Source organism: Zonotrichia leucophrys, chromosome 5 (genome assembly GCF_028769735.1).
Source record: "Zonotrichia leucophrys gambelii isolate GWCS_2022_RI chromosome 5, RI_Zleu_2.0, whole genome shotgun sequence".
Classification (NCBI taxonomy): domain Eukaryota; kingdom Metazoa; phylum Chordata; class Aves; order Passeriformes; family Passerellidae; genus Zonotrichia; species Zonotrichia leucophrys.
The window spans coordinates 28645414-28666635 of NC_088175.1; the positions used below are offsets into that span (position 1 = coordinate 28645414).

Sequence of the window (21222 nt, forward strand, 5' to 3'; positions counted from 1 at the left end):
CTATTGTCACTACAGATGGAATGTCTGTACAGTCTTTGGGAGTAGATCTCATAGCTTCAAATCTCCAAAATACAAGTTTACATTGTGAGCTGAAGGTCAGTCTTGAAATTCTCTAAGAAACCAGGTCATGATTCTGCAGTGACATGAGGAGCTATATTAAGTCACACTGCTAAATGTCACTTTGGTTGTTGGTTTACAGACAATTTGCATTTTCGTATTGGGCCTGTCTGACTCCCAAACGATATCTCCTGCCTAAAGCCTTTCTCTGTGATGTTCAAAGCTAATGGGAGGAGGAGCTGTGTGGAGCATTGTGGCAAATTACTTGACTCATCAGGGTCAGAAACTGTTCAGGTGTTATCTCCTGAGAAGACAGGTCCTTGCAGGCTCTGGGGCTGTGGGCCAGCCTCCAGAAGCAGCATGGTACTGGGCCCAGCTGGCACAAAGGCAGGAAGGAGTGTGGCTCCTGGGTCCAGACTGCCGCCCGGCTCCATCTGCAGGATGTGCAGTGCTTCTCACCTGCCTGGTGCAGCTACCTGTGAGAGGAGGGACAGGGTCAGTCTGGTGACTAACATGGGGAGAGGGAAGAGAGTTGGTGCAGAATTGGTTTATATTTAAAACCATGACTGTTTGAGCAAGACCTGCCAACAAAAACACATTAGGAAAAAAAAAAATTCCTTGTTGGAAGACAGGGAGAAATTCCCATCTCCTGCTGTGGGGGTGACTTTGTCCCTGCTGGGGGTGTGAAATGTCCTGATGTGTCCCTTTGTCTTCCTGGCTCAGCTGTGCATGTGCACAGTATTTTTGTGGAGTGTGAATGTTGGCCAGTTGCAAAACCGCACTATTTTATGCTTAATCTTCTAATCTCAATTTAAAGCTCTTGAGGATGAATGATTAAAGAGGTACTTCAACTTCCTTTCTCTAGCCTTAGAAAAAGCCCTTACAGTGTGATCTTGAAGGCAAAGAAAATGAGCTGCGAGTTTAACTAAATTAAGTACTTTAATACTTTGGGTGAGTGGTGCCTGCTTCTCAGTGCCAGCTGACCTCTGCTCATCTCTTAGGTAACCAGTTCACTGCTTACTGTGTTAGCAGCTTATGAGGCCTAAAGTTGCTTTCTCCTTTTCTTTGAAAATGTGTGGTGGCATCTGTCACTCCAGACAGTTGTGATTCACTGGGAGGAAAGGACTGAATGTAGGTCACTGGGGTTCAAAGGGAATGGATTAGTAAATCAGCAGGCAGGCACACACACATGTTGTGCCTGTGCAGACAGTGTAGGTGGGGGAGTGGGCAGGGAGAGATGCAGTTTGTGGCTGATGATTTATGAAGACATGGACCACCCTCATTTGAACTGTCTAATTGGCTTCTTGGCTGTTACCAGGTGGCCATGGGAGCATCATCTTGATAGAGAATGCTGTATGTCAGTCTGTCTTGATACAGGTGCTATAAATCAGGGTTCAGGTAACACCCAAGTGGCCACTGAGTATCTAACAGTTAGAAGACAAATAACAGAATACTGTTCCTTTTTCTTCTTTGTTTTCCTAGTTCAAAATCACTGGGAAACCAAAGGCATTCATTGCATATTTAAATATCTATGAAGACAAAGCTATTTTTCCAAAAGAAAAAAAAAGCTTCCCATAGCATCATTTTTACTCTGAAGAACCTCAAAACACATTTTTAAAGGTTGTGTAGGTATGACCTTTAGCAGAGCAGTATTCCTGCATACAGTAAGTAACCTGGATGGCTTTTGCTGAGTAGGTTTCCTGTGTAATACTAAACAGATGTCTGGATGCAGACAGCTTCATGTCCATGTGACCATCTTCTCTGCGCAAAACCTTCATACCCAGAGGCGCTGCGTCCCCAGCTACCTGCTGGGCTCTCTTTCTGACAGTACTGCTGCTTTGATGTGAGTGCCAGCATGAACAGCCTAGTCCCTTAGGTATTCAAAGAGTGTGCTGTCCTGTCTGTCTTCTCCCTGACACCAGATGTTGTCATGGATATTTACGGATACAGGGAAATGTGCTTGGAAAACAAGTGCTGTTTTGAGGAACAGCAACCCTGCAGACCTCACACTCCCCACCTGTGCTGGTAGTCAGCAGTTTTGAAAACTATCTACTCACTATTTCTCATGGGGTTTTCCACATTGTTTTCTGCTGGAGTGGAATACAACAGCATAAAGGTTCATATGAGCAAAAATGGTAGTGTTCATGTCACGACAAAGTTTGCTGAATAGGGAACAAATGGCATTATTCCAGTATGAGATAATGACTGAATAAATATAGAAACCAGATGTATGTGAGTCTGGACATGTGGGTCTTTTTTATACAAAATCAATGTATGTAAATATCATAAATATATTATATTGTACAGTTTCATAATAGACATTTGTGTGCATTACACTTAAAACTGAGGGAAGAAATGCACCTTGGCAACTGCATTACCTCATCTGGGGTCTGAATCTCTATGGTTCTGAGCAGACTTATTTCCTCCAAGCTGTTTGGAAGAGAATGCCTTTAGGCGTCTATCTTTGAAGCCCTTTTTGCTTCCATTGCTTTGCTTTATTCAACACTCCTGAAAACAAAAGGCCAGAAGGATACCTTAGGGCATCATGTCCCCTCCCTGCAGCTATGGACAGTGACTTCCTGCCTCTGGGCATCTGGGCCAGAACACTGTTTAGGGTCTAATCCCTGTTAACTGCTGAAAGTCGCTTCACGATTGAACAGCTGGGTCAAAGGTGGACACACTTGATAGAAGTCATGTCTTTATGCTATATGTTATATCTATATAAACTATATCTCCCTTGGTCAGCAGTGGAGCAGGATAAAGAGTAGTATTGTGCACCTGTCACATGAGAGGTTGTATAATTAATTCCAGCTGCTCAGATTATCATTCTGCAATGAATATAAATCATGACTATTCAGAGGGGAATCCAAATTGGCAGGATTTATGCATTTGTTAATCTGGGTGGGCATGGAGAGAGGCCAGTTGGTGTGGAAGCCAGTCACTGCATGTGGAAGTAACTTTGCATGCAGTGTGGTGCTGAACTCGTGTAACCAGCACAGCAACAAGCATCCCATGCTCTTTGGGCTACTACTTGCAAAGTGAATGACACTGATGTGTGTGCTGTAGTGCTGGCACTTGTGCACTCTGTGTTACTTTTGGCCATCTTCCAGTTGTCAACCCATGCTGCATTGCATGTCCTTGAGATCTGGGCAAAGTGATCCAGCCAGGCTTCCTGGAAGCATCTCTTCCCTCCTGTAGACAAGGACGTGCAGGATCTGGATGAACAATTGCAGGAAGGATGCTTCTCCACAGAGACAATAAGAGATGGCGAAGTAGGACCATTAGGCAGAGGCCACGTGGCTGCCTCAGAAGCAAGACTGCGAGTACTTACACAGGGTAGCAGGGAGTTGGGAGTGTGGTGTTGTGGCTGCAACTCTTCACAGAAAGTAGCAGGCACAACCTTCTCCCAGGATTTTTCCTGGGGAAGGCAGTGAGAAGCACAGAGAGGAGAAGAAGAGAAAACAATTCTTACCTCTATTCACTGCTCCTGTTTTGCACATGGGGAATGTGTTATGGAGATTGTTTACCCCAAGTGATTTGTTAATTGGACACCGGTGAAGGTTGTTTTGATTCCTTGGCCAATTGGGCCAAAGCTGGATCCTAACTGTCTCAGACAGTCATGGGTTTTTCTTTAGTATTCTTTTAGTGTAGTATCTCTTTAGCATGCAATTTAGTATAGTATTAGTGTAATATAGTATAGCTTAATAAAGCATTTGTTCAGCCTTCTGATTCATGGAGTCAGAGCACATTATTCCCTGGCTGGGGGATTGCCTGTTTCTATGATATGGTGGGACAGATACCACCCTTCTCTGTGCTGAGAAGTTGGATGAGAGTATCAGAGAATCACTGCTCATGGTAGAGACAGTAATTTAATTACTCAAGGGATTTTTTTTGCTGTTCCCCTGTAAACTTCCCACATGCTGTGTTGCTCTCTTGTGTTGCTTTCTTCCCTTAAACTGCCCAAAAGACCAGCTGACAAACCACAGCAAGTCTGCTTGAAGGTTAGTGGCCAAACCTTGTCCATCAACACACTGTTGTGACCTGTAAGTCAGGAACATCCTGTTTCTAAACTCTTCACACCAACCACCTGTGTCTGCTTGTAGCAGACATCATAGAAGCCTGTGATGTTCACCTAATCTATGATGTAGGCAATAAATGGAATATATTGTGCCATCTTCTGTATCTCTCGGAGGAGGGTCTGAATATTGCATCCAAAAACTGCTGGTTGTGGGGAGAACATTGCTATGGAAACCAAACATAGAAATGTAGTTGTTTCTCCTTTTTTATCTTGTTTGGAATTTCTACCTTTGCAGGTCAGATTCTTGAGGACACTTTCCTTGTCAACAACTCCGTGTCTGGCAAAACTGTGAGGGAAGAAAAGAAGAGCAAAATAGAAATTATTTGGTGGAATGGCATGACTTTCTAGTCATGAGACAGGCATGGAGAGAAAAGGCTTCTCAGGGCAAAACCAGAAGAGAGCTGAGATGCAAGTCTTGCAGAGCTGACAGAGAATTGCCTCTGCACACATAGAAGGCAATAAACACCCAGAGGCTATGGAAAAGAATAGGGAGGTAGAGAGGCACTTTGGGCAAGCAAAACTACTGGAAAGCAAACCCCAGCAGAGAACCTCTGTTTCTAACTTTTGCCATCCCATGGCAGCTACAGCTCTGTCACAGGGCCTCGAGAATCCCTGTGAGCTGGTGACCATGGGCTCTTCTCAGAGGGCATTGGAAATAGCCCTGCTGGGTGTCTGCTGCTGCTCTCCAGCTTGGAACAGGCGGCACACCTCAAGACTGCCCAGGGTTAATGGCAGCAGAAATTCTTTTGTGACTAGCTAGGTGCCATGGGAGCTGATCAAGTTGCTTTAGTTTTTCCATTGTGTTACTCCAGTTTGTGCAAGCTACAAATGAAACATTCAAATTGGTCTCTGGGCTCTACTGTTAGCACTTGCACTTCTCAAAGAACAGTGATGGTTCTGTTTAACTGTGGTAATTTTTTTTTAAATTTCATACTAGAAGTTCCCTAAGTGCATGGTTCCCAAACCACATTTAAAGTGCTTTACACAGTTTAACAAAGCATGAATAAAATAGGCCCTGTGCTGTCAGGCACAGGCTTTTGTCTCTGAGGACTAGGAACAGTTTTTTGCAGAAGTGTGCAGATTTTTCATGAGACATTACAAAATCCTTTTGTACACTGGGATTCCTAATGCAAACTAGAAATGCAGCACACCCTCTAAAGCAAATGCTTTTGCCAACAGGCATTTAGCTCACATGATCTTGCAGGTTCAACCCATAGAGAGTAGCTTGGTCCCTCAGAAGTCTTTGGGATTTGCTGCAGATCTCAGTCCTGCCCTGTGATCTGTGCCAGTCCTAGCCCATCTGTGTGCAGCATGTGGGTTACAGAGCTGAGCAGCTCCTGTTTCTGTAGCATCCCCAGGCCCTGCTGTGCTTCCCAGCATCTCACTGCTGGTGGTAGTGCTGTGCTGGCTTGTTTTCTTTGGGACTTCAAATCACTGGGACAGTGTGTGCAGCATGTGGCGTGAGCCTACAGAGAAATGTTGCACCATGCAGGCCCCAACAGCACCAGGGGGGTTTGCAGAGGTGAGCTGGCTCTTGCCTTCGTTCTGAGGAACGACAATTTGCACAGCCAGCAAGTTTGTGTCTCAATATGATGGGTTGAAATTGACACTAAACTGGACACTCCTCAGTTCGGAGGAGAGAAGTCTGCTGGGGGGAGTTGGGCACGCAGAGCTCATTGGGAGGGAGGCGCTGGCAGGGTTGGGGTTCACGGCAGTCCAAGTGTCTGAGGCTGTGGCAGCAGGGTAAATTGAAAGGGGGCCTCAAGTTGTTACTCACTGGCTTGTTTTGTGTCCATATTGGTCAATTAGACCTTTCTGGTCTGTTAGGTCTTCCGTGGAAAGACACTTAGTGGGGATGGCTTGCAATTGATGCTTTTCACTTCTGGGGTTTGACAGAGCTGAGGCAATTGTGAAAATGAGCTTAAAACAAAGGAGAAGCATGGCAACCCCTGCTCCATTTGTTTTACTGGCACTAAATGCTTGTAAGAAGTGCAAGAGCTGCAAAGTGTATATCCTGTCACACAAAACTGCTGCTGGACTAATTTCACAGTAACTGTAAAATTAATAATTGCACTTACCTTTGAGAGTTTTACATACCTTATTCTAATTAAGTAGTGATTCCTCATGACCCCTGGAGTATGGTTATTCTTTTTTAATTTGGCCAAGCCTGCTCTTAAAAGGGTGCACCTTGGGACCCTGAATTCCCCAGCTCTGGTTTTAGTGGCTGTTAGCACCACATGGCAGCTGATGTGCCTGTGTCTGATGGCAGACTATGACAATGTACAGAGATGAATGGCACTGTCTCTATTACAGTCTTGCTGTTTCACAAGGAATCAGGCCTAGAGGAGCATCCCTGTGTTAGTTGAGAAATGAGGCTCTCAAGTTTTCATAGACATGCACAGCATTAATTCCTTTACCTAAATCCCTTGCTTACAAAGTTAATTTTACTATTTAAATAGTTTCTCATCTCTTGGGCCATATCAAAATCAGAACATGCTTTCCACAGCAGAAGAGCATCTGATTCCATTCTGTCACTGAAAGGGAAAAGTATATGTGAAAATGAGAAATGGTGAAATAAGATTAGAAGGTTTACAGTACTTCCTGAAATTTTCATATGTGAATCTTTTTGGAGGTCTCAGCAATGTTTGGGACAAAACTTAATTTGTGCAAACTGTTTGCTAATCCCTAGTCTAGACACTCACATTTCCAGTGCCTATTCATCTTTATTTCTGCTTTATTGTAGCTTTTTTTTGTTTTAATCTATCAGAGACCAGCAGTCATAAGGAGCTGGGCTCTTCTGCTCCCCTAACTTGCACTTCCAGCCCCAAGCATGGGGATAGAGGGTGTGTAACTGCATCAAGGACTGAGGGGTATGAACTGTCCTGTTTATGGTAAAAGTCTTGACTCTCAGCTGTACATAATGTGCCTTTAATACACTAAAGCTAATATCTGCTTATATTGACTGCTTCCTGAAGTGAGAGGTGTCAAGGTGAGGAGACAGGAAGGAGGAGGGTAGATATTAGTCTGCCCTTCAGACAGGGTTTGGCAGGGTTTTCATAGAGAACCAGCACTGTTCCTGTCAAGTATCATTTGACTTCACAGCAATAAATGTCCTGTAGTGCAACATCTATGTTCTAAGAGTATAATCTGATAAAGCAAGTCAGTCCTTAAAGATAAGCTTTATATTCACTTTGTCAGGCTAGTTCATAACTGTCTAGGCTGCACTCAGGATTGTGTTTGCTCTGCTTTTTTAATCTGACTTTTCTGTCATGTGGTTTGTAATGAGCTGTAATGTCTAGGGCTTTTCTGAGGGGTTGCTACCGTGCTGTGTCTGCCATATTTTGTATCAGCACAGACCTGGTGAACTGTAAAGGTCTGCAGTGCCCTTATTGAATTCCTTTTACTGTTTTCAGACATATTTTCTGTGTTGAGATAATTTTGAGTTCTAACCCTGTTACCCAATGTGTCTGGCATTTTTTCTGGATTTCCTATGGATTTGACAAACTTACTGTGTCTGAATCCAAGGTATTTATGAAAATACTGAATAGTGCTGGATTGGGAACAAACCCCTAAAGACCTGCTCTTACCTCTCTGCTCTAGTAACAGCTAATAATTATGCTCTGGCAGGTAACTTTCCAACCAGTTTCACACATTCTGCAGTAGTTTCACCCAGACTATTACTTTTCTAGCTTGCTAATGACAGCATCTTAACAGCCCCTACCAAAAACATCTAATTCATGATGTATCTGTCTCCTGCTTCTCAGTAGCCTTGAGCCTGATTACTCTATCACAGGAGAAAATGAGATTAGTCTGACATGACTCTGTCTTGACAAATCTCAGTTAGCCCCTATTTATTACCTTGTTATCTTCTTGGTGCTCATAGATGGATGTTTGGTTACTTGTTGATTATCTATCGATTAGCTGCCTTTCTGGAAGCTGAAGCCAGGCCCTCCTAGCTATCATGCTCTGAATCCTCCCTTTGAAGAGAGCACAAAGAGATACTGTCTGAGATAAAACTGCAAGTGGGACTTAACTCTTAACTGTCAATCAATTCCTAGTGCTCTTTTATCACTTTTTGATGTATAAGTAATGTGAGAACCATAGTATCTAGAAGAATTAGCCCCGAGAGTTCAAGTTTAAATGTCACGGCTTTTAGGGCAATACAGGGCCTTCCTGTCCCTGCCCACTCCCTGGGACTGGGAGGAGTCTCCCCAAGGTCTCACAGGCCCTGCCCCAGTGATGCTGCAGCAGGACTGGTCTCCAGCTCCTCATAGCCTGGCCCTGCCAAGGTGGGCCCTCATCCTGTCCTTCCCCAGAGAGGTGCCCGATTCCTGGGGCTGCCCTGGTACCCATTTCTGGCTGCGGCCTAGGATTGTTCCTGCCTGCCAGACCCTGCTCCCCAGCCCTTTCACTGTCCTGGGAAAAATGTCTCCTGAAGATATCTTGTCATTTCTAGCATTTTCTAGTATGTTCCTGGCAACATAAACCAAAACCAGCTGCTGCTTTTATGGGACTTGGAGGGACAAGAGATAAGTATCAAAGGGCAAGTGTGTGATTGCAAAGTATTTAAAGCTGTGTGATAAGCTGGGCTTTTGCTTCAAATCAGCATTGTTTTCTAGAGCAAAAGGAAAAAGAGAAATGGAAGCTGAGTTCAGCAAAACTCCTTGTATGATTTAAGGAAAGAAAACATTTCAGTTTTTAGAGCTATGAAAGTAGTTGTTTTCTCATCATACTGAAAATACAAACTCGAGGAAGATTCTAGGCAGCAGGCTGTGCAAGCAGCCATAAAGTAGCCAAGATGTTCCTGTAACCCAGCACCATGCCCAGGTGATGTGGTGGTGGCTGCAAGGGGCAGAGGGGATGGCAGCAGCATCCCTGGAGAAGGGGTGGCAGAGCAGGACTCTGGAGGAGCAGAGCAGAGGCAAACTCACCCACTGGAGTGAGTTTGGATGGATCTGTCCTACACGAGGGCAGATCCATAAACATTGGCTTGGTTGTGCAGTGGCTGAAGGAATTTCTCAGTGCTAAAAATAGTAGCTCTTTTTCTTTCCCCCATGAAAAGATGTTTGCCTCATTCTTGTATGATGAGAAAGGGAAATGTGAACTCAGGCTAACTTTGGCTGTATTAGGCATAATTTTATGGCCCAGCTTAATTTTTTTCCCTGACTTAATTCATCTCCTCTCCAAATGGAACAGTCCTAACTTCTAATTTCTCTTCATCCTCCAGTAGCTTCCTTCCAGATACAGGCTGGACAAAGCTTGTGCTCTGGCCACAGCTGCTGGGCTGCCACTGATTCCATATAACTGCTCACGATGGTTTCAGATTTCTCTGTCCCATTTGCAGTGCACTCAATTTGCTGCATTTCCCATCTCGGCAGACTGAGTGCAGGGTTTCATTTGAGCTGTCCACAGGGATGCTCAGATCTGTAGCGTGAGTGGTCACGGTTCATTTGAAATCCATCAATGTACATGAGTAGTTCAATTTATTTTTTCTAATGTTCATTGTCTTGCCCTTCTTTATGGTGAATTTCATTTGCCATCATCTTATCTGACTGTCTGGTTCTCCTAGGGCTGTCTGCACTGAAGGGTAGCCCTTATCAGAGAAAGTTGCAGAGATGAATGTTCTTCTAAGCACTCTCCTGCTTAAGGAATTTGCTGTGGTGTTGGGTCTCTTGAATTCTGGCCCAACCAACATGCTCTGTGATACTCAGGACCGTTTTCTGGTCTCTTGCTCTCTGTAACTCCTAAAAGGAGACCTTTAGCAGAAGGAGAAACACGATCAAGCTATTTTACATAGAAGGATCTCAAGATATGGGAATTACCCAGTGCTTTGGATGAGATTTGTAGGTGCAAGTATCTGTCTCTTGCAGCAGTTTTAGGGAGCTCGAGCACTACCTTGCAAAGCTGGGAGTATTTTGTCTTTATGATTTGGTTTATCAAACAGCTACCACAGAAAATTTGTTAAACTACTTTTATTTTATAAACAATCTTGATTGCTTTATAAGAAAGTATTTTAGAGTTTGTGGGTTGTTTCCGCATAGAGTCATGTATCTAAGAGAGAGGCAGAGCTGTGCCTGTCCTCTCTCCTGATGACCCTGGGAATGGTTTTCAGGTGCTGATATTGTGCTAACTCTGTGGCCTAGGAAAGTTAGGGGAAAATTAGGAGGGGAGAGGGACAGCCCTGGTCTTGTAACTCTTGTTGGGTACTGGCGACAGTCATGGACAGCTTTCAACTCTGTCAAGGACATCTGTGAGACTGGGCAAGTCTGAGCAAGGCACAGCAGGGAACCTGTTTAATCAGCTGCCTCTCTGTTTGTATGCAATGATTGTTGAATGGCTGAAACTGCTTTTCCTCAAAATGTGGTGTCTCAGCCACCTTGGCTGGAGACTGCTCTCAGACATTCATTGCCTGGAAGGGTTTCCAAATGCCTGCAGTCTCACACATTCTGTGTAACAGGTGCTAAAGGGAACTTGGCTCTGCCTGTGCTATCAGGAACAGCAGCTTCCATCCCAAGCTCAGTCAGTAAGGACAGCAAACAGCAAAGCCTGCAGTTTTAACACCCTGTCTGTGGGGACTCCTGCTTTCCTTTCCAAGCTCTTGCCTATCCTGCCTTCCCCCATACCTGAGCAACTTCCAGATGTGTGGCAATGTCTGAACTTATTACCTCTGTCTAAGCATGGGCCAGCTGCTGTCCCTGATGCTCTGATGCTTGTCTCTGCTCTAGATGACGAGGGCTCCCCCGGGAGAGAAGAGCAGCCGGCGGGGTTTTGACGAGAAGGCTTACTTGTCCTCCAAGGTGCTGAAGGCTGGAGAGGACCCCTACCGGCAGCACGCTTTTAACCAGCTGGAGAGTGACAAACTCAGCAGCGACCGGCCCATCCGGGACACCAGGCACTACAGGTACCCTGCAGCCCTGCTCCGAGCCGTGCTGCGGCTTGCTGCAGGAGCCCGCTGCTCTCTGCTGTCGGTCTGTAACGCTGACAAAGCATGTTTGGGGTTTTCCTTTGGTCCACTGTTTCACTGAATTTCATGGTTTATCTGGAAAGGTCTCAAATGCTTGGAGAGCCTTGACAAATTCAGTCCCAGCTTGAGACTTTTCTAACACCTCTTTTTCAGGTCCAAGCATCATCTTGTTTTAGCACAGCCCCTCCACTGCAGCTCAGATTGCTCATTGGACAGTTGTGTTTTGCCCAACTGCCCCTACACTCATGGCTTCCCTTGTCATCCTTCTGTCCTGGCTGCCAAGTGCACCTTTGTTGCAGCCTTGCTTTGCTCTGGTGTTCCTCACCTGCTGTGCTCTGGCTGTTGGAAGCTAGTTTTGTGTTTATTTCTGTCCTGAACATCACTGGCTGAGGGCTACTGGGGTAGGGATGAAACTAACATGCAAATTCAGTGTTCTGTACCTTGCAAAGTGCTTGTCATTCTGTCCTTGTGTCATCTATTCTACTAAAAAAAATTGTCCTTACATTGCTAATGGTGCTTGGGTAACTATTTTGTAGTTTCTGGAGGACAAAAAGGTAATGCTTTAGTACAAAAAGATTATTGAAAACTCTAGGTTTAATAGTAATAGGATAGTGTACAATAGTCTACTTCAGTCCTAGACTCTACCTAGAAATATGTATGGTTCTAGGTATGATATGGTTGCAAAGCAACATTTCCCAGCAGCTGGGAGCAGGAAACCAGGCATCTAACTTGATTGAAATTGTGAAAGGGATGCCAGGAGACATGGAGCTCTGTGAGCCTGCCAGCACTGACAGCCCTCAGAGTGTTTTTTGAAGGCAGTCAGTCAGGACCATGGTTGTGGGATCCAAGTCTTGTGCTGCTGTTCTCCAGCATAGTATTTGGAACTGGCTTCCTAGTGACCCAGAGGCAATAGTGCCATGTTCTATGTTGCTGACAAGTCTCCCTGCAATGCAGAATTGCTGTTTTCTGTTAATCTGCTGTCATGTTCTGGCCTAAAACCAGCTCACTTCAAAGATAAATTATTGTTTATTTTGATCTGTGGTAGCATGCAGAGCATGCTTTTTGTGAAGAGCCTCATCTCTGCACTTCAGTCAGAAAAACAAAATATATGTGATTCCCTGCAAATGTATAGCTATTTCAGACCCAGCTTTTCAAGGATTCCTTTGAGTAAAGGAGAGTCCAAAGTCGGATGTAATCAGAACAAATAAACCTATTTCCATGTTTCTCCCCTTTGCAGGGAGTAATTTGGGAATGAGCAATCTGTGTTTGACTGTCTTATGTTATACCAATATTGGAATAGTTGCTAGGATGGCAACTCAGGATGAGAACTTACTTCAGCTGGTACAAGTTAGATTGTGGACTTGGCTCTTTGTTTAAGGAATGGGAGGAGTCTGTAGATCACTAACATAAATTTTTCTTCAGACACCCAAGCCAGAGCATGGACATACTTGACTTTACATTCTACAAGCACCTTCTGACTTAGCATGCATCTGTTTCTTTGATCCAAAGCAAAGACAGGGTCAACTTTTAAGCACAAACCTTGTCCTTGTTCTCTGGGATGCTGTGGTAATGCTAAAATACTGGGAAAGCTTCCCCAAACAACCCATACACCAGCCTCTTCTGCTTTTCCACTTCCTGATTCCTTAATACATTTTGTGTGCATTACATCATGGAATTATTTTGAAACAATAATAAATATGATCTGTCTCAGGTCTGTTCTCACATTGTCCACTTTAGTCTTTATCAGGTTTCTCTATATGTTTGAAAATTGCTTTATGAAGCTGTCCCCTTAATAAAACACTGCAATGAAAGTCATAAACCAGTAGGATTGAAAGTGATGATGAAAGTCTAGTTGCAGTTCAGCAGTAGCCGTAAAAGAATAGTAAGTAAATGTTGAAGCACAAGTAGTGGGTCTGAGAAGTGAATTGCATTCCCTGTCAGGATGGAGATTCAGTCTATGCAAAGCCTTGAGTTGTTAAAAGTAGGTGTAGTTTCTTCATCAGACAGGAAATTAGAGCACACTGACTGCAGTTTGGCACCATCTGGAAGTTAAGAAGGCAGATGCTTTGGAGGAGCAGGTTGTTGTATTCATATTTCTCAAGTCCCATACTGTACCAAGCTGTTCTTCTCTGCAGCACAGTTGTTCATGTTTTCTCAGGGGCTCCTCCTGGGCTCTCGACTCACCCCTATTTCTTCCAGTTACCTTCACGAGCTACAGCTGCTGCCCAACTAAGGACTTCGCAGCTGCGGCTCATTTGGAGTAACTAGGACCCACACATAGATCTTACAGGGACTCTCGATAGCAGGTCAGCCCAAATCAGCCGTGCTCAGAGTTGGATTCAGGTCTGTGAGTTGTTTCTGTCACAGAAACTTTGCTCTCCACAGGCAGAAGCAGCCTGGTGCAGGTTAATCCTTGGTTCTGAGTGTGAGAATGTGTGTATGTACCTAACATCACAAAGTCAGATGAGAAGATAGAAAGAATTGCTCTTCATTGCCAGCAGGTCCATTAGTGTTGAGCCTCAGCAACTCCCCAGCACAGATCATAGAACTAGCTAGTGTTTTCCTTTCTGTGAAGTTTGTGTCCAAAGAATTTGAAGTGCTTTATGCAGCAATGCCTGGGTTTACCAGCTCTATGCATCCTTAGCATGTCCGTGTCCTGTGCATGAATAAACAAGAGTTTATGTAAATCACAGGTAAATCCAGGGACTAGAATCCAGAACTGGAACTTAGTTCACTGTAAAACCCATATGGCCTCCTTAGCATGCAGGTTTGTGAGTTTAGGTATCACAGCCTCCAAATGTTGCTTTTCAATGGGTGCAGTTCTTTTAAAGCTCTGCCATCCTTGGTGCAGGGGCTGCTGAGGCCTCCCATGCTGCAGCTCAACTGTGCTGGTTCTGATTTTAGCAAGTTACTCTCTTTTTAGAAATTCCAGGTACACTGTTGCAGTACTACTGCTGGGTAATGTTTGGCTTACACTCCTGCTGTCCTGTGCTGCAGGTGCACTTCTGTACGCTATGACACTGACTTGCCAGCCACCAGTGTCATCATCACCTTCCACAACGAGGCGCGATCCACGCTGCTCCGCACGGTGAAGAGGTGAGCTCAGCTGGGGTGCCGGGCCTGGGAGTGCTCTGGGGGAATTTTAGGCATTTTACAGCAGCTAGACAAGCTAGACAAGCAGGGTGGCTGCAGTTCCCCAAGTGATAGCGTTCTGCTCTCAAGATGGCCCACTAGGATGGGCCAGAGGCTTGGATGGGCATTGTGGGCATATCTTCAAATGTGAAGCACATCTGCAGTTAGCCACTGTAGGGCTCCAATCGGGGGAATCACAGGCAGCAAGAAAGGGTAGTGTGACATTGACATTCTCTGAAAAATCTCTTTGCCCAGAATTTTTCTCCAGGGAAGCTGAGAACCTCAGAGAAAAAGGAAAACAACTATTATCTCATTTGCTTCTCCTGTGTTTTGGTTGTCTGGAGTGTTTTTGGCGATGTTTACCACAGGTAATTGTTTCATTGAGTTCTGGTGTGAGTTGCTTTCACTCATTGGCCAATCAGTGTCAAGCTGTGTCAGGACTCTGGAGAGTCACGAGTTTTTATTACTATCTTTTTAGCATGGTGTAAGTATTCTTTCTGTATTCTTTAGTATAGTTTAGTATAGTATTCTTTAATATTATATAATATAGTATCATAAAATAATAAATTAGCCTTCTGAGAACATGGAGTCAGATTCATCATTCCTTCCTTCTTCGGGGCACCCTGCAAGTACGAGAGGTAGCTGGGCCTGCATCCACAGGTGAGAGCAGTCTTAAGTCTCAACCAAACATGAGCTTGGTTTGGAAGAGTGAGGGGGGACTAAAGAGAACACTGTGTGCTGCTAGGTGCAGTGACAAGCCCTTGCTCGTGGTCCCTTGCTGGTAATCAGTTGCTGAACTGATGGCCCACCAGGTGTACCCTGGGGCTTTGCACGCAGCTCCTGCTGAGCCTGCAGAACACTTGCTATCTTGTACTTTGGTCTCCTCATATCTGAGTAACAGCAGTGGCCAAATCTAGCTAAGTAAATAGGTGGCATAGGGCCTGTCAGCAAGCCCAAATGGATGGAGGCTTGCAGTCATCTGTACCACAAAGCAATGTTCCAGCTGCTCCTTCACTGCCCTCTTCCATCACCCCCACAGAACCCAGGGAGGCTCTTTTCCTTTTAGTTCCCACAGGAAAAAATGCCCTCTGACTTACTGAGTAATTTCTCAGAGGGTCTCTGAAGCCTGCAAGCAGGCCTGGGAATAGCCGTTGAGGCTGAAGGAAGAGTGAATTGTCTGTGTAGCAGTTTGAGCTGATGGTATCACTAACAGAAATGCATTATTCATCATTGCCACTTCTTCCCTTGACAGGTCCTGTGGACTTAAAGAAATGTGCTATGTGAATAAAGAAACAGGCTTTTTCAAGTTTGCCTCATGTCTAGAAGGCTGGGTTTCTGCCACCAAGTCTGGTGCTATTGTGTTTCCAGAGACCTGTATATATTGCATTGACATGTTTTGCCTTTTTATTTCTATAATTTTCTTCTCCTTTGAACCATACAATGAGTTCTGCAGAGTCACTGTCCAGAAAATGAGCAGGCTTATTTGGAATCATGGTGCTGCTAGAGCAGCTGCTGGAGATTTCTGCCTTTTCAGTAATAGGTCAGACAGTAGATAGATGCTGAAAAACCATGGTAGTATGTCCTACTTTTTTCTTGTCCCGGAAAGCCCAGAACTGGATACAGCACTTAAGATGTGGTATTACCAGTCTCTCAGATGTGGTCTCCTGCAACCAGAGCCCCCAAAAAAGACCTTGAAAAATGGGTGACCCATCTGTTCAGATTGATCCCTGCAATGCTGCTGTCCCTGGAGGACTGCTGTTGTGAGGAGCTGGCAGCACTCTGCTGTGAATGGTGTAGTGAATGGGATTTCCTCCCAGACCTCTGGCTACAGATGGGGTCTTCACTGCCAGATGATTTACGGCCAGTGCATGTGATGGATTTACTCCTTCCTTAAATCACATCAGAAGTGTCAATAATTTATCCCTGTCTTATGAGAGATCCTGAAGGCTGAGTCCTTCTTGGGCTCTACAGTATTTGCCACACAAGCAAGCATTGGCTAGTAGCCTTGTCTTTGAGCACTGAAGATTTGACATACATACACAGAAGTAAATGTTCACGTCATGGCTGCGCTGCTAGAAGAGGCATAGGCATAAGTCTGACTTACAGGTTGACACTGATGCTATAGAGGGATTTGACAGAGCTCTTCAGGGCCTCTTCTGTAACCTGAGAGTCCCATCTTTCAGCAAAACTCATCTGAATGTGCCAGGCTGAATTACTGCTGTGAGAGTAATTGTTGTTCAAGTCACACACACAGTCAGTGCACCAGTACTATGTAATTACTTTGCATCCCTGGCACTTCGGGATAAGTCAAGTATCAAAGGGACAGGACTGTTCTGTTCTGTTGGGTTTATGACCTGGCTGTGAGTCTGCTGAGGACCACAGTAATATTAAGCAGCAGGAAGCATAAAATTGCTCTGCCTGCTTACCTGCTGACTAGTCAAGCTTGCAGCTTGTCGTTATTTCTACATCTGCAAGAGCTTTCTTAAACCAGGTAGAGCATGATTATTTGTATAATTAGAATGAACCATTTGGGATGCATCTGGTCAAAGTTAAATGTGATTCCACTGTTATTATGGGCCTTTTCCCAAGTTCAGTTATCATGATTACACTGTGGGAATGCTATAAGAGAAATGGGTGTGAAGGAGGAAAAGTGATGAAAATGAGCAGCACTAAAAGCAAAATTTTCTGTCTGAAAACATTTTTAGAGGCCTAATATTTTGAGGTGGGTTGAAAATGTATTACCAGTTGAAATTTTCATAAGAGGTCTTTGCAAATGTGGCTTTTGAGTATCTGAATTTAGGCACTCAAAAACCAGCCATAAGACTTTGGGAAATTCTAGAATGAAATACAGGAAAAGGGTACTGGGATTGAACTGATCTTAAACCTAGAGAGAGCCCAAATGCACTCCCCTGGGCCAGAATTACCTTATTGCAAGGTAATTCAACCAAGTGGCAATGCTAGTACAAAAGGTCTTGGGAAGTGACCCAGGGATGATACTGCTGCATCACAGGCATCACATTCAGGGTCATCTAAACCTGGCAGCTCTAGGAGCCAGATCCTAATCTGCATATCCTTCTTGCTAACCTCACATGCACATGGACTTAAACGCCTCTGGCAGCTCAGCAGTTGCCTTCTTCTCCCTTCTGTCTCTGGGATCTCTGCTGCTGGGTGGAAGCAAGAGGAATGATGTGCTGTTGTTGCTCCTTGAGGATGGGGGAAATGTTTGTGTATGAGGGAGAGGGGGAAAGAGAAGAGTGACCTTGAAGAGGAGTAACAGATTCCCTCAAGTACCCTGTTGCTTATTCCTCCTGGTCTTCAGAGGCAGCATGGGCTGCATACCTGCCTTCTAGTGTGGGCTCCAGCCATATGTTTTCAGTGTAGAGGGAGACAACTGGTTAAAAATATCCAGCAAGAGTTTAAAGAAGGGGAATAGTGGAAAAAAAATGGGAAATGGGCCATCAGACAAAACCTGTGAAGGTGTCAGTTCAAATGGCTTGTTGCTGGCATCCTCAGTCCTGCAGGAGATGTGTGTCAGTCAAGAGCTGTTGCCTGTTTTGATCTCTTTTCTTTGCTACGACATAGCTGTCACTCTCAAATCAGTCACTTGCTTGGCATCCTGTGCTCCTTCAGAAACAATTGTCACTCAAAAGGCATTTTATGTCATTGATGTCTATGCATGATTAATCTTTAAGCCATACCTTCAGTCTGCTGCTGGGAGCATTCTTGCAGAAGAAAAAGTCAAGTGCTTTGTTGTTTGGTCCCTCTCTTTCTGATCTCAGAAAGTCATGATTGCAGTGGCCTTTTGGTTTTGGTGCAAATGTGGAGGTGAGTTGTGAGGCTCTAAGTCACTGGATTTGAACAGCTGTCAGTGACTATGCAGAGAGCCTGTGAAAATCCTGATTAAGAGGATTGTGTTGTAATGCTAGAGCATTGGTGTAGCATCTCATTACAATGACAATTTAAAGAATGGCAAAAAAGGATATTATGTTAGAGCAAAGGGAAAAAATATACTCTTCTGCTAACATCCAGAATAAACAAGATTATCTGGGAACTTAGTGGGGGCTGGACAGAGGAGAGAAACTCATTGGCAGTGCTGATGTCACATTCATGCAAGAGAGTAAGGATTCTGATACTGAAAGAAGAAGGAAGCTGTGAGAAAAGGCAAAGGAGATAGGGAATCCAAAAGATGAGGGGGGAACAGTCCATGTTTCTGCTGTAAAAGGCAATTGTCACTTGGATTTTGGAATTCTACTAATACATTTTTGTGCCTGAAAGTGTTTGTCATGGCATTCTCTGCACCTTAGTGAGGGGAAACATTAGGATTACTGTGTTCCTTGTTAAAAGGACAGGTATGACTAAGTGCAAAGAAGATTAAGTACCTTTCCCAGGGATCTACAGCAAGTGATTGCAGAGCTGAGAGAACAGGGCACTGTACAATGAGCTGTGAACTCCTCAAGGGATGTGTTCTCTCTACTGGGGAATCAGTGGGCAGGTAGAGAACAGAGAACAAAATGGGGCTTTTTTTCCCATTTATGTTGAGTTGAAAGACCTGAAACTTGTGGAGAAAATGTGAGCATTGCCAATAGTCAAGCTAGTGGAAGAAGGTGCAGAATACCACTTTGCAGCCATTATACTGCAGTCTGTCTGGGTTGTTTTGCATTGTGTTTGCACAGACAAGAATTTCAGTGCAGGGCAACCTTGTCTGTAAAATATGCAGATGGTGGTTGTGCTGAGAGAAGCTGCCCTTAGAATGGCACAGGAACATCCCCCCACCTCCCACCCTACCATACTAAAGGATCCAGAGAGACATAAGCCAAGAGAAGCAAATGAGATTCAGCTTTGGAAAATGCAAGCTCAGTCATCTAGGGACATGTCAGCTCAAAATACAAATACTATGAGAGGTGTATAAAGCAATGTGAATCTGAAGTAGAGTGGGATGTGATACTGAGCAGCAGAACAGTCAGAATTGTGCTGTATGAGAAAGCAGAACACACTTCCAGACTGAGGGAACTTTGGCTCTGTATGCAAAGCCATCGGTGGTGTTACTTAACAAGATGGCAATTTATTTCTTTACACCTTCATTCCTAGGAGAATGGGACTATTCTTGTTGTCTGTTTCCTATATCAAACAACAACAACAAAATCCAAAAGAGAAAAAAAGCCAGAAATTTTTCTCCAGTGTTGCTCAAAAGAGCAGGTGCCACTGAAATGAGACAGATTGCTAGAACTAGGAGGACAGTGTTTGCCTCTGTTTTTAGTATTAAAATTTGCATAACTGCTCTCTTCATTGGACTGCTTAAGCATCACTGAGCAACCTTGTTGAAGGTAATGAGGACCTGCCTGTCTACAGAGGCATTGGAGGAGGCTTGGAGGGGAATATGCTGTCTGATGGTAGTAAAGCCAAGAGAAAGATTTGAAGAAGCTCATGGAAAAAGAGTTCAAGCATTTAAAATGAATGAGACTGGGTAAAGAGGTCGGAACTGAACTGCTCAGACTCCAAAGTACTAGAATGCTTTGGTGTCTGGGGAGGGCAGAAGCTTTTCTGTGCTTTCCTCATGTGTGTCCTGCAGATGCAAACTCACTGCAGACCCAAGGGTATTACATGGTATGGTGCAACCAGCCTGAGGAAATGGAGTGCTTTCAGCGGGTGTGGTGCTGGTTTGAAAGACAGACAGGTAACAAGCAAAGGAGGGGAAAAAATCCAAATCCAAAATATGGACAGTGCTTCCTTCCAAAGAAGGGAATTGGTGAGAAAGCTGAGCAGGTTGCACCTGTTGCATTGAGGTAGAGCTCCTTGCTGGGAAAGTAGCATCTCTTTATGCCCTCCAGCCGTGATGACTTTCACCCAGAGGCTGGCAGGTGGGAATGGCCATTGGGCTGCCTTGGGGCAGGTGGTTCTCTCCATTTCACCTCTGCTTAGGGGCAGAGCATGCTGCAGCATCATTTGCTAGCTGTCCCAGGCAAGTCTCACAGTCAGCTCCTGGCTGTGGGTCCTTGTAAGGTCTGGCTGAGTGCCACAGCTCTCTGGGATATTCTCACTTGTAGTTTGGTCCTGCCAATGAACACTGTTACAAGGGCAAGGTCACTGCTTCCACTTTACTGGAGTTCAGGATTGCTGCTGTATTGCATAGCACAGCAGGTTTCTATCAGTCCTAACATTGTCATTGTTATGGCAGCTCACAAAGTGGCTTTTTCTTTCCTGGGTCCCTGCAGTGTTCTGAACCGCACCCCTCCCAGTCTCATCCAGGAGATCATTTTGGTAGATGACTTCAGCTCAGATCGTAAGTCTGCACCTATTTCCTTGACATTTCTTTCTTTCTTTCTGTTTTTCCATTTTTTGTTTGCTCTCTTGAGTCCCCCTTCCTCACAGATTCCCTCATGTCTGTATGCAGGAGAAAAAGAAAAGAAAGTGTGTGTTTAATGTCCCTGCATGGCAGAGGCCAGAGCTTCTTCCTCTCTTTTTCTTTCCGTTGGGTCTTCCATTTCTGTCAGTGTGGCAGTTTTTGCTAGGTTGCCAGAGATCTCTGTCAGGTTTCATTATGCACCATTTGGTGAGCCGTTTAGCACAGATATCCATGTAGCAATGCTGTATGTGAGCAGAGCAGGTACTTACAGACCAAGAGGCAAGAAGAGGATGCAGTGGAGCATACAGAAAATTGCTGCCTGGGGTCCTGCTGGCAGGCTGAGGCTGTCTGTCTCCATGTGCCTGGGACCCCACGTGTCCCTGTGGGAAGCTGTGGCAGAGTTACTGCTTTGGACAGCCCCATACTTTGTTCTGCAGCTTGGTACGGGGATGGAGTGTCTACTGCATCAGTTCCACCAAAGCTGCAGAGGTGGTGGGCAGAGAAGACTTCCTGCTTCCCCCATTATGTGTTCTGGATTCAAGGATTATCTACTTATGTACCATTTATAGTGGCCAATAATTACTCCTTCAGAACACTTTACAGATAGCTGTGAATGCCCACCTTGGCCTGCTGAGGTAAGGAAGCAAT

General features: G+C 44.7%; 1 protein-coding gene across 4 annotated transcripts in view; it reads left to right on the forward strand.

Moving 5' to 3' along the window:
- The window catches only part of GALNT16 (polypeptide N-acetylgalactosaminyltransferase 16), a 75877-nt gene that overhangs the window by 27418 nt on the left and 27237 nt on the right, over positions 1–21222 (forward strand). For all 4 annotated transcript variants that reach the window (XM_064713745.1, XM_064713746.1, XM_064713748.1 and 1 more), the window contains exons 2-4: positions 10861–11036; positions 14097–14195; positions 20444–20511. In XM_064713745.1, the coding sequence (XP_064569815.1) occupies positions 10861–11036; positions 14097–14195; positions 20444–20511 (343 nt within the window). The remainder of the gene's footprint in view (positions 1–10860; positions 11037–14096; positions 14196–20443; positions 20512–21222) is intronic.